The 16,614-nt window shown below is 49.9% G+C and overlaps 5 protein-coding genes across 5 annotated transcripts; 3 read left to right on the top strand and 2 right to left on the bottom strand.

The window, feature by feature from the left end:
- Window positions 1–464: 464 nt before the first annotated feature.
- Window positions 465–3,610, bottom strand: TGAM01_v202858 (hypothetical protein; the record flags this gene model as incomplete). The annotated part of the gene is made up of 2 exons (XM_018802316.1): window positions 465–3,440; window positions 3,536–3,610. 2 exons carry the CDS (start codon window positions 3,608–3,610, stop codon window positions 465–467), a joined length of 3,051 nt encoding a protein of 1,016 aa, XP_018664672.1.
- Window positions 3,611–6,824: 3,214 nt separating this feature from the next.
- TGAM01_v202860 (platelet-activating factor acetylhydrolase) lies at window positions 6,825–8,615 on the bottom strand (the record flags this gene model as incomplete). The annotated part of the gene is made up of 1 exon (XM_018802317.1): window positions 6,825–8,615. One exon carries the CDS (start codon window positions 8,613–8,615, stop codon window positions 6,825–6,827), a length of 1,791 nt encoding a protein of 596 aa, XP_018664673.1.
- Window positions 8,616–9,790: 1,175 nt separating this feature from the next.
- TGAM01_v202861 (40S ribosomal protein S30) lies at window positions 9,791–10,171 on the top strand (the record flags this gene model as incomplete). The annotated part of the gene is made up of 4 exons (XM_018802318.1): window positions 9,791–9,824; window positions 9,892–9,917; window positions 9,984–10,088; window positions 10,148–10,171. 4 exons carry the CDS (start codon window positions 9,791–9,793, stop codon window positions 10,169–10,171), a joined length of 189 nt encoding a protein of 62 aa, XP_018664674.1.
- A 580-nt stretch (window positions 10,172–10,751) lies between these two features.
- TGAM01_v202862 (26S proteasome regulatory subunit N7) lies at window positions 10,752–11,389 on the top strand (the record flags this gene model as incomplete). Its single annotated transcript, XM_018802319.2, has 2 exons — window positions 10,752–11,108; window positions 11,174–11,389. The coding sequence occupies 2 exons, from the start codon at window positions 10,752–10,754 to the stop codon at window positions 11,387–11,389; spliced, it is 573 nt and encodes a 190-aa protein (XP_018664675.2).
- Window positions 11,390–12,442: 1,053 nt separating this feature from the next.
- On the top strand, window positions 12,443–16,381 carry TGAM01_v202863 (hypothetical protein; the record flags this gene model as incomplete). Its single annotated transcript, XM_018802320.1, has 1 exon — window positions 12,443–16,381. One exon carries the CDS (start codon window positions 12,443–12,445, stop codon window positions 16,379–16,381), a length of 3,939 nt encoding a protein of 1,312 aa, XP_018664676.1.
- Window positions 16,382–16,614: the final 233 nt, after the last annotated feature.

Here is a 16,614-nt window from a genome sequence, read left to right on the forward strand (position 1 = left end):
AGCCAGGAGATAGTCGCTCCATAAAAATTCATTTCATTATATTTCCTTGTCTCAGCAACATGTGCAAACAATCCCATCATCCTACAAAGACCAATTTGTTCTCCGGTACAGATCATCTGATAGCGTGATCAATAAATTCTCTCGCGCATATATAAAAAAAAACTTGTAGCTGGTTGAAAGATAGTCCATATCAGCAACAGATCCAAAGCAAGTTTGGTAATTAATGTAGTCCATAGTTGTCTTTTAAGCTTTTATACATCGTCATAATCATAATCGTCGTAAAAGAAAAGAAAGAAAGAAAAAGAGAAGGCAGTAAAGAGATTCAGCAGACAGCTCCTCCTGTTACGGTTAGTTGCTTTAAAAAGAGATCCGTTGCGACAGCTCAAGCTTATTGTTGAGAGAAAATCGTAGCATCATAAATGGGTTTGATATAAACAGAAGCAAAGAAGAGGCCAACGAGTTTATCAGTGCAGCCTCTCCTTCACATAGACCATGGCAGCATAGCCAGCACAGCATTTGGTGCTCATCTCGTGGGAGCACCACGGGCACTTTACAGTCATAGATACTGCGCCAGCGAAGCCAACATTGCCTCTTGGCCGAATGATGGCCTCTGGATTAGCCATGGCTTCGTAGAGATTGCTGGGCATATCGTGAAAGAATTTGCACCCGCAGCACTCGACAAACATCTTGGCAATTGGTTCACCTCCAACAACAGGTGACCCAGGTACGTGCCGTGGCGCCTTTGCCAGTGCTAGGTCAGATGTGGATGAAGGCTGGCTCCGAATGGAGGATGGCGGTGTGACTTTTGGACCAAGGCGAGGCGATCCTAGCAGTGGAGGAGGCGGGGCTAAGGGGGTTGCTTTTCGAGCCTCTTCAAGGTATGAGGCTGGTCCAGGGACTAGCACCGTAGACTGAAGCTGTTGCTTTGGTATTGCTACATGTTCCACCAGCTTCAGAGGCAGAGGCTGATGCTTCAGCTTCGGTAAGAAGTCGGCTCCAGGTATTCCATCCGCCTCCAATTGAACCCGGTGGTGAATGGCTTGTCCATTGACAACAGTAGTGGTCGATTTGGCCACAGGTCGTGGATTCTTCAACCCCAAACTGTTCTGGCTCGAGCCAGCCCCTGGCTGAAGAAGAAGCGGTTGTCTAGCTGGGCTTTGAGAGCTATTTCTCATGCGACTCTCCGTAACTAATCGCTTACTCTCAGCATCTTTCATGGGGGCAACATCCTTTTCAGATTGAGGTCGGGAGGTGTCAGGCGTACCAGGCATCGATATTGAGTGGAAATCGTCAGATGAAGAGTCATCTCCTGAGGCCGTGGGGGTTAGGCCGTCTGTAAGTCGACGAACAGTGAAGTCGCTATCATCCCGCAGCGAGTTGTGAGATTTGCGGATCGGAGACAGCGATACCTTTGTGTCGATGACTTGCAAAACAGAAGACTCGATGTCATCCCATAGTGGTATGTCTATTGGATCTGGCTTGTGGTCCCTAGTAATTCGACTGGCCTCTCGTGGTGTAGACGTACGCAGAGATGCACCGCCGCCTTGTGTGTCTACGCCTTTTTGTTCGATAGCGCCCGTTGCTAGATTGGGAGGGTTGTGAGCCCGTTCGTGCAGCTTCGTGGCGGTTGTATGAGACTCGGAAATCGCTTTTGATTTGGCTGCAGTTGGATCGTGATTGCTGTTAGACGAGTCAGAGCTGCTAGGCCGATGTGCTGGCGAGTGTGGCGAAGACACAGATGATACTGAATTCAAGCTCAGGAGTGAATTCCGCTTTGAACTTCGACGAGGTGGTGCAGGTGGCAAAGACAGCTGCGAAGAGGCTACGTTTTGAGTGAGTCCATTGTCCGTAATTTCACCGCTCTTCATACCATCCATAGAGGACGCAAGGCTGGGTTGGGCTGTGTTTTCTTTGGCTTGTGCCCGCTGAACAGCAGCAGAACTATTTGACAAGGGAATGGCTGTAGACACAGTGAGCTTGGGCTTTGAACTCTGCTCCAAAGCCTTGCTGCCGCTGTTTGGGAGATATGGCTGAGCGACGCTAGGGCCTCTGCTTTTCTGAGAAGGGGCAACGACGGCCGGCTTATCCCTCGCGTCAGTTTGAGAGTGTGGCAATGCAGGTGCAGACTTGGTTGCCTCGTTGGTTATGACGGGCTGCTTTGAAGCTTGCTGCTCCGTGGCGGCCTTTGATGACTCCCCGGGCTCCTTGGGCTTCAAACCAACAAAGGCTCTCCATCTGTCCATTGTCCCCACATCGGAAGCATCCATTTCTGCCGAAGAGATGAGAGACCTTGTCTTGGCCGCTGCCGCTGGATGTCTAGTAATGGGAGGGTAAGCCCGTCGCTGAGACTCTAGAATTGCGCGAGCAGGAGGGGCAGACCACTTTTGGTTGTGCGCATTGTTCGTCCGAAGCGCTGGATGGATTTTGGACTCATCCATATTCTCAGGTTCTTCCACGGTCTTCTGATGGGCAGCATGACGTTGAATTTCAAGCTTGATGCCTCCAATAAAGCCTGTTTCGCTGGGGCGCGATGTTTCAAGGGAAGCCCGCCGAGACTCAAAGGGAGCCCTGATCATAGAGGTGAAAGAGCCCGATCGTCCATGATGAGGGCGATTAGGCACATCATCTCTGGAGGGAGTTGTAAATTCTAGCGCGCTCGAAGGTCTTTGTTTGTCTCTCGAAGCCGCCGCTGTAGACGTCATACGATTTGCTTGGTCTAGGGCATGCGGCGAAGAAGCGGGAGGTTGCTTGCTCAAGCGCTTCTTCTTAATCAAAGCATTTTTGAGTATGGATTCCTCCTTTTCACGCTTCGACGACTTCTGCTGCTGCTCCTTTTTGCGCTGTTCTTTTTCCAACTGCTCCTTTTTTTGGTGCTCTTTCTTCAGCTGCTCCTTCTTCAATTGCTCCTTTCTCAGCTGCTCCTTTTTCAGTTGGTCCTTTCTCTCCTGCTCCTTCCTCTCTTCCTCCCTCTTCTGCTGCTCTTTCTTCAACTGCTCCTTCTTCTGCTCCTTTTTCATATCCTTCTTTTCGGTCTTTTTGCGCCGGCCGTATGCCTCCCAACTTGGAGACTGACAAATGGATCTCCGTTCATCTTCATCATTACTCAGAGGAACGTCAAAAGATACAGCTTTGAGTACGGGTTTGCTCCCGGGTTGATTTTGAGGTAGAATTACCGTCTTGGTTCGCGCGTCGGTAATTGTCTCGGATGTCGCATCCAGCCCAAGATCAGTGGAGCTGATATTGATGGTGAGCGGAACTATTTGAGTGATGGCCATTTTCTCTCTGGTTGTGTTGGCACCCTTTCGAGCATCCTTTTTGGCAGAGGTTTCAATGCGATAAGCCTGATTTACAGGGCGATGTGATATGGTAGGCGGTGGTCTAGAGACGGTGTCGATTCTTGCGTCAGGATTGGAATTGGGCGTAGATTGAAGTCGTTCGAGCTAGATGTGGTTGAAAGAGAGTGCGCATTAGCATGTTTAAGACCATCATTTAAAGCCTTGAAACCTGGAGACGTAACATCCTGGTCTCCGCTTACCATGTAACGACGCTCGAGCTCAAGCATGCGCTGTAAGCTATTCGACCGAGCGGGTCGAGTCCTTTGGCTGGACATTTTGCTGGGGTCGCTTGATGCTGCCTAGCAAGTCGATTGGCAAGAGGCGTAAAAATAGATGGCCAGATGGCGGCGAGATGGTTTTGACACAAGGGAGAGGAGCTCGTCAGTGGCTACGATGTGGCTGGTACGAGGTAATAAGCCGGTGCCGCTGCTGGGAACATGCGCCTCGCTCCTGAGGTACGAGGGCAGCCACAAAGGACAATGGAGCGTGAAAGCTCGTCGCTTTGGAGATGAATGACAATGAAGAAGGACAAAGCGAGGATGAAAAAGCCACCCAACCACAAAGGCCTGTCCTCGGCAGAAAAGCGGCTGGGTGTTGGGCCTGTGCAGGAAGCATTCAGTGAACGCACGTGGGGGGCAGGGAAATGCGACGACGGACGACGTTACAATATGGCCCCTTCGTACTTGGTACGGCACTTCGTAACCCTCGAGTGGTAGCTGCGGGAGCGAGCGGGTAAAGGAGGCGCCAAAAACCAGGCCAGTGGCCTTGGTGCCCGCAATACGAGCTTGGGAGGAGCAAGGTTTGGGCGATCTGGTGGTGTGGTGTGCAGACTGAGACAGCGGCGATGAGGTGGTCCAATGAGCCGAGCAGACGGGCGACGCCAGCTGAAGCCGCGCAGAAACAGCTACGCGCGAGGGGCCAGTGGCCTGATCGATTCACCACCCTGCTTTGAAAGAAGCAACGAGATGGATAGCGGAATAGCCCGAGGAATAGAATTATTCCCACAAAAAGGAAAAGCCATCAGTGCTGCTGCTCGTGCTCTCTGGTGCATCTTTGCCTCACCGTCAGCGGTGCTACCTTACAGGCAGTGCTAACGGCTTATGGCGTAGGCAGAATCCACATCCAGCAATGTCTGGGCTGGGCGATGCTTTTGGGCAGGTGGAAAAGCACGCAGCGCTTCTGCCGGCCAGGGGAATAGGATGGATGGAGTGCTAAAGTAGCGGCAGAGAGAAACTCGGAATTAGTGGCAGAGGGACGAGGTGGATGAAGGGTTCAATGTTTGGAAGATGCTCCAGCGGTGCCTGTCTGCAGCAGCAGGCACCAACCATGGCGTTACTTCGTGCCATGTATGCTCCGTATAGGCGCATGGAGTCTGCATGATACGGAACGGTGGGAGATGCCAACTGACGCTGCTCCACTGCTTCCTATTTCCAGCGACTTCCATGTATCCATTTCCATGCTGTACTTGTACATCACAGCCTCCAGCTCCATGCTCTTGCAGCTTCAAGGCACCAATAAGTCCAAACTTAGTCCCTGGCTGGCTGATCCGCTCAACATGCACACATGATACTCCATCTGGGCACCGCAGCTGTCAATGGAACATGCCCTCTCGGCTCTTTGCCAATACGAACCGCTAAAGGACGCCCAAACTTCAAAGTAGCCTCAAATACTCTCCCCACTTGCTAGCCTTGGTGGCTTTTGCTGGGACCAGCGCTGGATCCGGGGCCGATCACCGACATGGATTGTTCGCGACTCTTTAACCCCCGGCCGCTAGCTGCTAGCGCGCCAGCAGCACGTTTGGGCTTCGTCAATAAAGAAGCGCCGCCCAAGTCTGCGTAAAAATAGGAACAAGTCTGGGGACGTAGGCGCTCTATTTAGCTCCCTCGATCGCGGCCCCAATTTTCTCAACACGAACTTTGCTGCAGGGTGGAACGATGGAAGTGATCCAATGGCCGTGGCAGCGCGACATGCCAGCAATTCTGATTCTGCTTTTACTACTAGGTAGTCATACTGGTGCTTCATCTGTTTCAGCTCAGAAAGTTTAAAAGGAGAGTTGATGAGGGTGAGAGGGAAGAGTACGTATGGGTGAGAGCATGTATTAGAGGTATGAGTAAGATTTACTTGTGGCGATTTACACTTGCCGTAGATCTGTTTCGTTGCCGCAACTGCTACTACTAACTCTATGCTTGACAGATGAGACCCGTTACGCCTCTACGCCTTCACTTACGCCAACTTGATTCTAAATTATCAAGATTGAAAACAAAGTTTCATTAGCCTCTTCAAAGATAAGCCTGAATTGTAGCGTGGAAATCGCAAGTAATCACGTAGTAGATTCGTGATAATCCAAGAAGCTGGACTCATTTCTTTGGGAGTGGCGTGTAAGAAGACGTAGAGCAATGTGACTCGGTTGATGTTTAACCACGTAGTAGCAAGCAGTATACGGAGTACTATTACTATGTTCCACCTCGTATGCGTCCAGGATCGCCGCTGCATCATGCACATCATATGTACGTGCCTCATGGCGCATCTCGCAGTCTCGAAGGCATCCATCCACAAAACTTGGTTTGTCCAATGGAGCTTGGAATTATATGCCAATCCACGCTCGCCGGAGATTTCAACCAGATCAAGTATCCACCCTTCGGATATCGTATATCTAGAAGGGGGTGGAGAATCGGAGCTAGCCATGTAAGAAGCTGTACAGATTTTCTCAGCAGCTAGTAGCCTCCAACCGGGCATATCTCGATCCCTCCGATCAGAAGAGGTCGTTATGATCGATCTTATTAGCAACTAGAAGTGACAAAGTGACGTTGTCTCGTGACGCTTCTCCATATCTGGCAGAGTATCTTGGTCAATAACGAGGGGCTTTTCCCATCTAGGAATCTCACTGGCTACACGGTAATTTTTATATTGTCTTACAGTTTGCCTTTGATCTCGCTTCATCGACTGAAACTCTTTAAGCTTGATTCTAGGCTCACTTGCTCTCTTCGCGCATGATGTCACAGCTCCTCAAGTCAAAGCTAACGCTTAGCGGCGTATATGCAGCGTGATAGGCGACGAGGCGTGGACATCTACATGTGTCTAGCATAAGTACCTATGAACTTGATAGGCCTTCTTTATTCGTTTTTAAACAGTTAGATTATATACACCGTCCTAGGCCACATCATGTAGAAAGAGGTCAATAGATACATTGTTCCCTACCAGGTAGGCTAGCAGCCCAGTCAAGTCTGCGAGGTTCTTGTTAACAGCTTAGGAGGTACATAATCATGCAAAGAAACTGTATTATAAAGACATTATGAAATGAAAGTCGTGCCCTCGTCTTCAAAAGTATACAGTAATATTATGCAAGCTCTTTGCTCATATATACGCTAAACTAATATTGATACACTAATCATTCCATCGTTCATCGTTCGTAAATAAATGTTTCATAGCCATAGTCGTACAATACCGTCAACGCCGTAATTGGAAACCCGGAAACCTGCTGCCACAGCTTTATCGATATTGTTTCACATGTTCTTCCACTGCCTCGTGAGTGGGACACATGTGAGTCCAAATCTCGTCTTTCAGCCCATAGTCATGAAGCCCACCATTGAGATCAGCGACTTCTCGCCCAGCACAAATAAGAAACCGCCAAGTTCGTCGAATCCACACCCGCAATCGTACTGCAAATTCGTTTGGTATCTTCAATCGTACAGCCACCCATTTGTGATCGGGAGCGTGGTCAGTTCGAAGACTCTCCTCGGGCTCTGAAGGAGGTTCTGCAGATTGTAGCAGCTTCTCATCTGCCCACATGCTATACTTGGTTTGTTCTGGAGGTAAGATGATCTTCAAGAACTCCAGCGATGCTGTTGTAGTGAGGGAAACTGCTCGTAGCGGATCAACCATAGACTTCATCAGTATCGACATCCATTGTGGGTAGAGCACGGCAAGATCAGTCATTGCTAGATGAGTCGATCCAACTAGTGTGAGCATCCAACACAGAGTCCCCGAGTCACGGGCTTCGTTACTAAACTCGACAACTTTCTCGAAATTTTCTTTCCAGTGCATAAAAACTTCGGATGAAATCGATATGATGGGCTTGGTGATTCTTTCTTTCAAGGTCTCTCCGCCTGAGGGCGTTGCTTGGCCCCATGCATCAAGAACAATGCCTTGGCCCAGCCATGTAAGAGAGTCATCTCGACAAATCTGAACAGTCGTTGCGCCTCCGAATGAGTGCCCCATCATGGTGACTTTGCTGAGGAACATCCTATTCTTCCAGTCGTCCCAATCGACGCCGTTAAGTCCCATAGAACTAGAGCCTATGTTTCCTTTCTTTCTGAGGTTCACGGACGCAATGTCGCTACCGTGCCCAGAGTTTAATAATTCGAGAATATAAAAGGCTTCTTTGACTTCTTCTTGTCGTAGTTCAATCTGGGCTGACCTCAAGATACGATCGACACCTCTGCGGTTGTGTGGAGAAGTGTCCTGTGCATTATCTTTGGGCAGTATATAATCCATCACATAATATGGATTCAATCCCTTTTTCCTCTGACGTTGCACTTTTTTATCCCCGGCATGTTCATTTCCATCGTTATTGGTGTGTAATTCGGCAGTTGATGATTCGATAGCGGCGGCCTCAACATTGCTCGGAAGACTGACGTATGTCCTGGCACCACTGCCATCCCGATGCTCTATCGCTACAACGACAAATCCGTAGCTCGCCAGCTCTCCACATATTGAACTATAGCAAAGCCGTGAGCCGCCAAGTCCATGGCTAAATATTATAACGGGGAATCTCGGCCGACTTGTCGGATCCTCTTCTTCTTCTCGGGCTTTCTGTCCGGTCGGACCATTGTCTTTACGCGTGTCTTCCGGCCAGTGGGCAGCCATTTTAGCGTTTCGAAATGCAGGCAGTTTCGTGAATAAAGAGGTGCAGGCAAGGTAAGCAGTGACTGGAAGTGCTGGAATATGCAAATACTTGGCGTAGCCTTTGGCAGTTGCGGCTCGTGGTCGTGGCATCCAGTCGACACGGTGGGGCTTTTCGGCGCCATTGTGAGATTGTAAGTCGCATGGATAGTATATTCCCATGAGGACGGTATCTAGTCGAAGTACTGGCTTTCCATTTCTTTTGAGATTGGATACGGGCCGTGGTTCGCGAACTGGGACTTCGATATCCATATATCCAACATTGTACGGCCCATTATAGTGAGGAAGGCGATGCAAAAATAATTCTCTGAGTGTCTTCCGTGGTTTAACAGCTGCCCTCCGAGGAGACTCCGTGCTGGTGTCTGGAGGTGCTGTCATTGTTTAAGCCCAGTTGCTTTGGAGCACTTAGGGTTGCATAATACTATGATCTTTGTGGTGTGATACCGAAAGAAGAGATGAGGCGCAATGGCTGGGTTCAGCACGAGATATACTGTGGTGAGGCGATTTGCTTTGTTTCGTGACGTCAGAAATACTCTCGAAGCCAGAGCAAGCTTCTTTGCGGGTCTAGAATGATGCACATCGTCTCTGACACCTTCACATGCTAAATAGTGTTAAAAACATCGGAAAGTGTGTCAAAGGCATCGAGATGAACAGAGATCAACGTCAAAGCATTGATCAGATGACAAGAACAAAGAGTTTTTAATCGCATAGTGATTTGATGATGCCTGGTTGAATGAAACGCTTCATGGAAAACCCGGGCTTGAATCATTTTTTCTTTTTGTTAATATTCATCAAGTTCACTCCAATCTACTACAATTACATCGAGCATGCACACATGCTGTTGCGCTATTAGCTCATAAAAAGAGCTTCTATATCTTCAAATATTCTGCAACTACAAACAAAGTATCGAATTTCTCGCGTCCTTGGCTGAAACTAAGAGATTGGCTATCTGCTACCCAATATTCTGGAGATGCATCGGTCGTCGATCTGGAGCATGCGACTCGATGCGAGCAATAAACAAACTATGACGACATAGTGCAGCAACCACTTTAAGTTCCGTAGCGTGGCGTGCTGCAGATAAAATTACCGAGGCCGCAAACCAGTAAGAAGATGTAAACCTAGAGAGAGCAGACGCGATTTTGATTTGTGCTCTCGTATAGTCTGACTCTACTTAATACTTCTAAATGCAAAAGCAAATTAGCATTCATACTTTACAACTAAATCTCATCTCTATTAAAAATAATGTTCCAAGAGATGCCCTTTGAAGTCGCTTCGTTGTTTTTGTCCATTGTTCTGGTAGCGTGGGACCGTTTCAGTTCAAAGGGTGGATCCACAAAGGGCCAATAAGATCTCTTCGGCAAAGAAGCAAGCTCGAAAACACGGGCATCCGCTGACTCATCGCCGAAAGAATCGGATCACGTAATTATCCGGCAGGGCAGTCCCCGCTCACGTGATAGATACCGTCGCCCACAATCATTTGGCGAAATCCCCAAAAATCTCACCGCGCCACCGCAGACTCAGCGTCCACATCATCGCCAAACCAATCTATCACCATGGGTAAAGTTCACGGATCTCTTGCCCGTGCCGGTACGTGAAACCTCTACTAAACCATATCGCCTTTTGTTCTTCATTCGCTGACTTTCTTTTCATCCAGGCAAGGTCAAGTCTCAGACTCCTAAAGTACGACGCATCGACTCCCTTATCCCCGCTGACGAATCCGAAGACTGATGATTTTTCCCCCTACAGGTTGAGCCTCAGGAGAAGGCCAAGACCCCCAAGGGTCGTGCTCTCAAACGCCACAAGTACACCCGACGATTTGTCAACGTCACCCTGACCGGTGGCAAGCGGAAGGTAAAAACATTCAAGATTTACAGCATTATCCAGGACTTCGTTGCTGACGACGGAAATAGATGAACCCTAACCCCGGCTCATAAACAATTTTTCAACATGGCTAGGGAAAGAAGGATTTGAGGATTGACAACGGGGCCGTTCTCCGATGGTTGTTTTATTTCAGCATATAGGGAAATGGATTGAGTCGGGTCGATTGGCTGGCTGAGCATCATCCACAATTTGAGAGATGCGACGAAGCGCGACGACTGTACTCGGCGTCTGGTGTCGTTTGTCAATATAACGAAGATTCGTCCGCGACTACACACGTTCAGTTCATGATATTGCCAGTGATGTCCTTTTTATCCACTGCGACCACAACCGCTCCAACGACAATTGAGTTACGATGCCATTATTCCAATCCAGTTTGTGGAGTATTGGCCAGGATGATATTTCACGACGCTGGCGAAATTTGGCATTACAAGGCTTTGCTTTTCTGGCTGGGATTCGTATCCATCAAGTTGGCACGGAGACCGTATTATCTGCACCCATTGTCGTAGAAGTAAATGAGATGCTGTTCAGTACCAGCATTCCTAGGATAAAAACTCCATTTTAGTTAATCATTTGCAGCCCAAATGCTATGGTTCGTATGTTATGTAGATTCTTGCTGGCGATCTTGATCACGTGATGTGCGCGCTTCGCATCCAAACTTCTCTGCCCCGCGGTCTGTTAGCGGTGCCAGGTACTACCAAAGGTTCACTTCATCCATTCAAATCCCATTCGCCATACACGCGTTATTCCTCACCCAAGATGGCCGACGTAGATATGGAAGTTGATGACGCCGTGCCGTCATCCACGCGGAATGAGTCCGAAATGCAGACACATACCAAAGCAACTGCAGTCCGATCAATCGAGGGCTGGATTATCATCGTCACAAACGTCCACGAAGAGGCCGACGAAGAAGCCTTGCAAGACAAGTTTGGAGACTACGGAGAGATTAAGAACTTGCATCTCAATCTCGATAGACGTAGTGGCTACGTCAAGGTACGAAATCACGATGGCAGAGCAGATTTGGTAAATGGGGCAACTCGCTAATTCCTGTTCCACAGGGCTATGCTCTGATCGAATATGCGACACTGGAAGAAGCCCGAGCGGCGATTGATGGAGCACACGATACAAAACTGTTAGACCAGACGATCCAGGTGGACTTTGCCTTTGTCAGACCTCCTCCTGGTAAAGGCGCCAGGCAGGGTGGCGGCAGGCCTGGAGGCAGAAGAGGCCGCAGCCGAAGCAGGAGTCCGGACGCCAAGAGCAACGACGCATGAAAGATTCGAGAGATAATCAAGACAACAAGTATGCTGCCGATGTGATGACTCACAGTCACGACACGTCGGCATATATAATCTAATCCCGCGAGGTATGATTCTCAGAGGCCTAACGAAGCAGGTCCATAGCTTATTGAGTCTATTTAGGATGCCCGAGTCAAAGCTCGAAGCAAATTGGATCTCATTAACAGCATTATCAATGATCTATGATATTCAGCATCCCGGGCCGCTTGTCGAATTGTGGGCGTGGTAGTTTGCAAATTTGGGCTTCGCCTCCCGAACCGAGATGATACCTCAAGTCGGGAGAGCGCTGATTAGCCTCTAGATTCCCTGAGAAATACCAGGGGTTCTTGGCTCTAGAATAATATGATAATGAGCAGGCCTACGTATTTAGATGTGAGCTTCTTCTTAAGAATCCGAGATAGAAGATTACTTTACTTGCTTCAAGCAAACTGCATTACTTCAAGCATTTACCAAAAGTGCTGTGAACGACCGCTACCTATCTCTGAATCCTTGCGGCTGATATCATTTGCACTAAAGCAGAATGAGAGACAGTGTCCAAACTCCAAATCGAGGCAAAGCTATAGACACCTATGTAGTTGGCCACAAGATCAGCAGTAGTAGGTAGCCATGTGTATAGATATGGGTAAACCATCCGTGTCTTTTCTCGATGCTGCCCAATCTGTAGCTGCTCACAAGTACTCGCAGGTCTTAGTACTTCGAATGCCTCATGCTTCCAGGGCATGGGATTCCCCGCGCTCAGCAGAGCACTGGATTTCCCCACTACAGCAGCTGCCTCAGCACACCATAGGTCACCCACGCTAGATTCCAGGTAGGTTGCTAGCATGGAGGTACAAGCTTGTACCTGGCCTGGGTCGCAACTACAATCCTCGGTGACTTCATATCGTCAGGCACGAGTGCGACCGAGCTGACAATTTCAACGTCAATACCACAGGCCGCATGGCCATTGATTCGGCCGCGCCGCATTTTCCGTACGCAATTGAGCCTTAGAATATCCTCTCTTCCACGCGATGCGCCATTGAACCGACTGGCATGGCTCGCCAGGCGCACTTCGACTCTAGGATCATGCGCAAGCTCCTAGGCAAGGCAGCCCCGGACGCCACCAGCGGCGACCTTGCCAACAGCCAAGCGAACATCCCGACTATATTTCGTCCCTCAAAGTCGCAAAATGCCGTATACCCCGTGGGCAGCCCGATTTCGTGCCTTGATGTGACGCCCGATCACCGAGCCGTGGTGCTGGGCGGCCCTCACGTCCTTAAAACGATAGTGACGGATACATCTGGCGATTCCAACTTCGGCTTCAAGTTCACAGATGGCGTTGATTTGAGAGCGGCTATCACGGCGCAGAAGTCATCGGGCTCGGGCAACAACTTCATTGCAGATCAGCTCAACATTCGTGATGTCAAGTGGCAGGGCGCGTCGACGATATTTACGGCGTGTGCTGCTGGCAGAATCTTCGCCTACGACGTTGCCAGGCTTGGTTCTGGTGGTGTATCCGATGCCCCAGACTACATACAAATCCAGGAAGATACCCGACAGGTGCACAGTTTGGATGTAAATCCCCATCTTAAGAGCTGGCTGCTATCCGGAAGTCATGATGGAATGGTCCGTGTGTTTGATGTATCTGCTCCTTTGCAGACGCGAGCCGGCTTCTTAACTTTTCGCCAACGGTACTCAGGCATGAGGAATAATGAGCCCGTTAGGCAGGTGAAATGGTCGCCCAAGGTTGGTCATGAGCTCGCCTGCTGCACTGAATCTGGAGTCATCTTGAAATGGGACGTTCGGAATTCTTCCCGGCCTTTGCTAAGGATCAACGCTCACGAAAAATCTTGCTCTGCCATTGCGTGGCATTCTGATGGCATACATTTAATGAGTGCTGGCTGGGATGCGAAGCTACATGTGTGGGATTTTGGGGCGACCGCAGACAAGCGGCAGAAACCCAAGTGGAGCGTTACTACACCGGCACCTGTGACTACAATTGCCTGGCGGCCCGGCCTTTGGTCTGCGACTGCTCAGAATCGACGTCTTGCTCAGATCGCCGTGACGTATGACGAGACGAGTAATCGACGGTATGGCAGCTCAGTCGTTCATATCTGGGATCTGGCGAGGCCCGCGATGCCGTACAAGGAGATTGAGCGATTCGACAGTTCGCCGTTGGCACTTACATGGCTAGACCAAGACATGCTCTGGACTGTTGGACGGGACGGCATGTTTAACCAGTGCGATGTTGCATATGCTCCCAAAGTTATTGATCGCCAATCTACCTCTGCTATGGCATTTTCATCTCGAGGAGACGTAGTCATGTTTCTTGATGAACGACCACAACCTCCACGGCCGCATCCGTCTGTCTCTCATGATTCAGACGTGATACCCCGAACTCCGTTTAGCACGAGCCCCAATACCCCGATGCTTAGCGTCAGTCGAAGCGACTCAGAAGAAGACGTTCTAGGCAGCTTTTTGGGGCCTCGCAGGCGAACAATTCGCAAAAGGCGCCTCAGCACAAGGTCTGGTCTACCAATGAGCACTACTCCACCCTCTCTGCCCAACTTACCGGACGATGGGAAGCAAATTCTTGGCCTAGAGCAGTCCATCAACGTTACTGGTATCTTCAAGACCCAGCAGGGGATGGCATCTGGACACGTTCCAGCTGCAAAGTCCGTGAGCGTGTACCACTATCTTTCTAGCAACTACCTTGAAATACTCCAGAAAGAATTACCTCTGGAAGGTGGCGAAAAGTCACTAATTAAACGAGTGGCCGACATCATGGAACAATATGCTATGGCTGCTGAGAATGTCCGACAATACCGATTATCACAAACATGGCGTATTCTCGCTTATGCCATGTCACTCCTGCTAGAGAAACGAGCGGAATACCACTTGCGCCTTAGAACGGAGAAGTTCCGTAAGAGGAGCATTGACGAAGGAAAAGTCAATATTAAGAGGACAACAAGTCATATTCGCGTAAGCCATCTTGCTAATGGCGATGATTCGTCACGCAGGCCATCCGGTCAAGCTGGAAGCGTCGATGGGCGCCTGCCCATGGCGAGATCACTACTCGCAGAGGAAATAGAGAGCACTTCTAACGTGCCGACCCCCCTTGTGAGGCCGGTGGGCGAAGGCACAACTATTGAGTGGGACGAACGACACTTTCCCCATGGCAAGAAACTGACGCCCATCATCGAGCCTGAAAGCCTTAACTTGGGGCCTTCTGCTCATGGATCATATCGTCCAAGCCCTCGACAGCGTCATGATTCTGCGCCGATTTCAGAGATGAGCCATGATAGCGAGGCATCTAAAACTTCAATCACAGAAGGATATGATTTTTATGACACGGAAGCTCTGGCGCGAGCCATTGACGTGCCAATGACCAAGAATCCAGAAAAGACAAGCTGGGAGCATAGTGAAGCTGAAAAGCTTCGGCGAGTCAAGGCTATTCGACATGATTCAAACGATAGTTTTGCTCAAGTGTTTTCTGCCTCTGATAGCAGCGACCACACTTCACCGAGGGGAGATTCATTCAACGTCTCGAGCTCTTTGAGGCCCGAGTCGTTGAAAATCTCGGCAGTTGGCAACGAAATTGGTGTCAAATTTGCAAGTCAGGCTCATGAAGATGGCGAACAAAAGCCTCCGAGACAAACTCCGAAATCATCCAAAGACTCCACAGCAATGCCTCGGGCGGATTCGCCAGAAGAAATGTTCATGATCTCACAGACAACTGCCACAACCGATGATACTTATCCCTCTCAAACATCATTTGCCTCTCAAACAGAAGACTCAGAAGTTCATGAGGGCTTTGCTGGTCACCGTCCGACCCCATCAAATGAGATTACGATGGCGCGGCCTATCAGTCCTGTTCCAGTGGCTACCGCTCCCGAATATGACCCAAGTCCTCATATAGTCATAACTGATTACTTCCCTTGGCCAGAAGACGGCGCCTACCCCTTCCCTACTGATTCACCAGACTCGAAAACATTCAAAACGCCTAGTATGCCTGCTTGTCCGCTTGACCCCTATTCTCTCTTAAAACGCGCCTTGGAATTTGAGTCACGGACTTCTGCCCTCAACGCTTCTGCAATGGTACTTTTACTTAAACCGCTGATGCCTGAATATGTCGTCGACATCTATCAAGCAACCGCCATCTTACGACAGCACCACTCGCGCCTCATGGGAATGAGCCTTTTCGTCGAGGCTGCACTCTTGCGGAATCTAGCGATCAAAGGCTGGCCTGCTGGTCTGCCCGACTGGGGCGAAAACTATACCCCCTTGTTCCACCCAGCCCAACAGGGCGTCAAGGCAGGTTTCATGTGTTCAAACTGCCGCAAGCCCCGCGAAATCAACCGCAGCAATGGCGATTCTGCATTCTGGACGTGCGAGAAGTGCCGTCAGGTAGTCACCCCCTGCGCAGTCTGTGGTCACCGTGATGCCGAAATCGCCAGCTCGCTGCCTACCGAAGTCACCGATATCCCCAGCAAGGAGTCGTGGATGACGGCGTGGTGGTACTGTCCCAGCTGCTGCCACGGCGGCCACGCTTCGTGCATGCAAACTTGGCACGCCGCCCTCAACCCTTCCGAGGTAGCGTCCTCCTCGTCCTCGTCTTCTTCGCCAAACGTCTACAGCGATGGATGCTGCCCCGTCGACGGCTGCGGACATGCCTGTCTTCCCGGCAAATACAGGGGAGAGACAGCAACAGCCCGGTCAGAGGAGCTTATTACTCGCATGCGCGATGAGTTTGGGAAGACTAGCACTAGCAGGAGATCCAGTCCCGGGCGCTCAGGCCCCAGCAGTATGACCATGGATCGCAGCATCAGGAGCGATGCTAATGACGTGCCGCAGAGCAAGGCCGTCGGCATGGCGAGGGAAGCTTTGAACAAGGGCAGCGGCGGAGGGATTTTGAGTTCTAGCCCTGGACGGACCATGACTGGCGAGAGAGAGAGGAGGAAGAGTGTCAAGTTTGCAAGGACGGATCGCTAAGCTGAGCTCTTGAGATGGTAGAGTCAAGTCAAATTTCTTTTTAGCTCTAAGGATTTTCACGATAACATTCCTTATATCTGTGTCTTGAATGTTTCAGCAGGGTGTTGGGGAATTGTTACTAGGATGGGGTGAATGATAGGGGGCGCTCGCAGTTGGCAAAAGGCGAGATGTTGGGAGGTTTGGCGTGTTGATGATTGTTGCATGCACAAGCGAATATACATACTGTCGTTTAA

This window comes from Trichoderma gamsii, assembly GCF_001481775.2.
Source record: "Trichoderma gamsii strain T6085 chromosome Unknown Scaffold_7.2, whole genome shotgun sequence".
Lineage (NCBI taxonomy): Eukaryota > Fungi > Ascomycota > Sordariomycetes > Hypocreales > Hypocreaceae > Trichoderma > Trichoderma gamsii.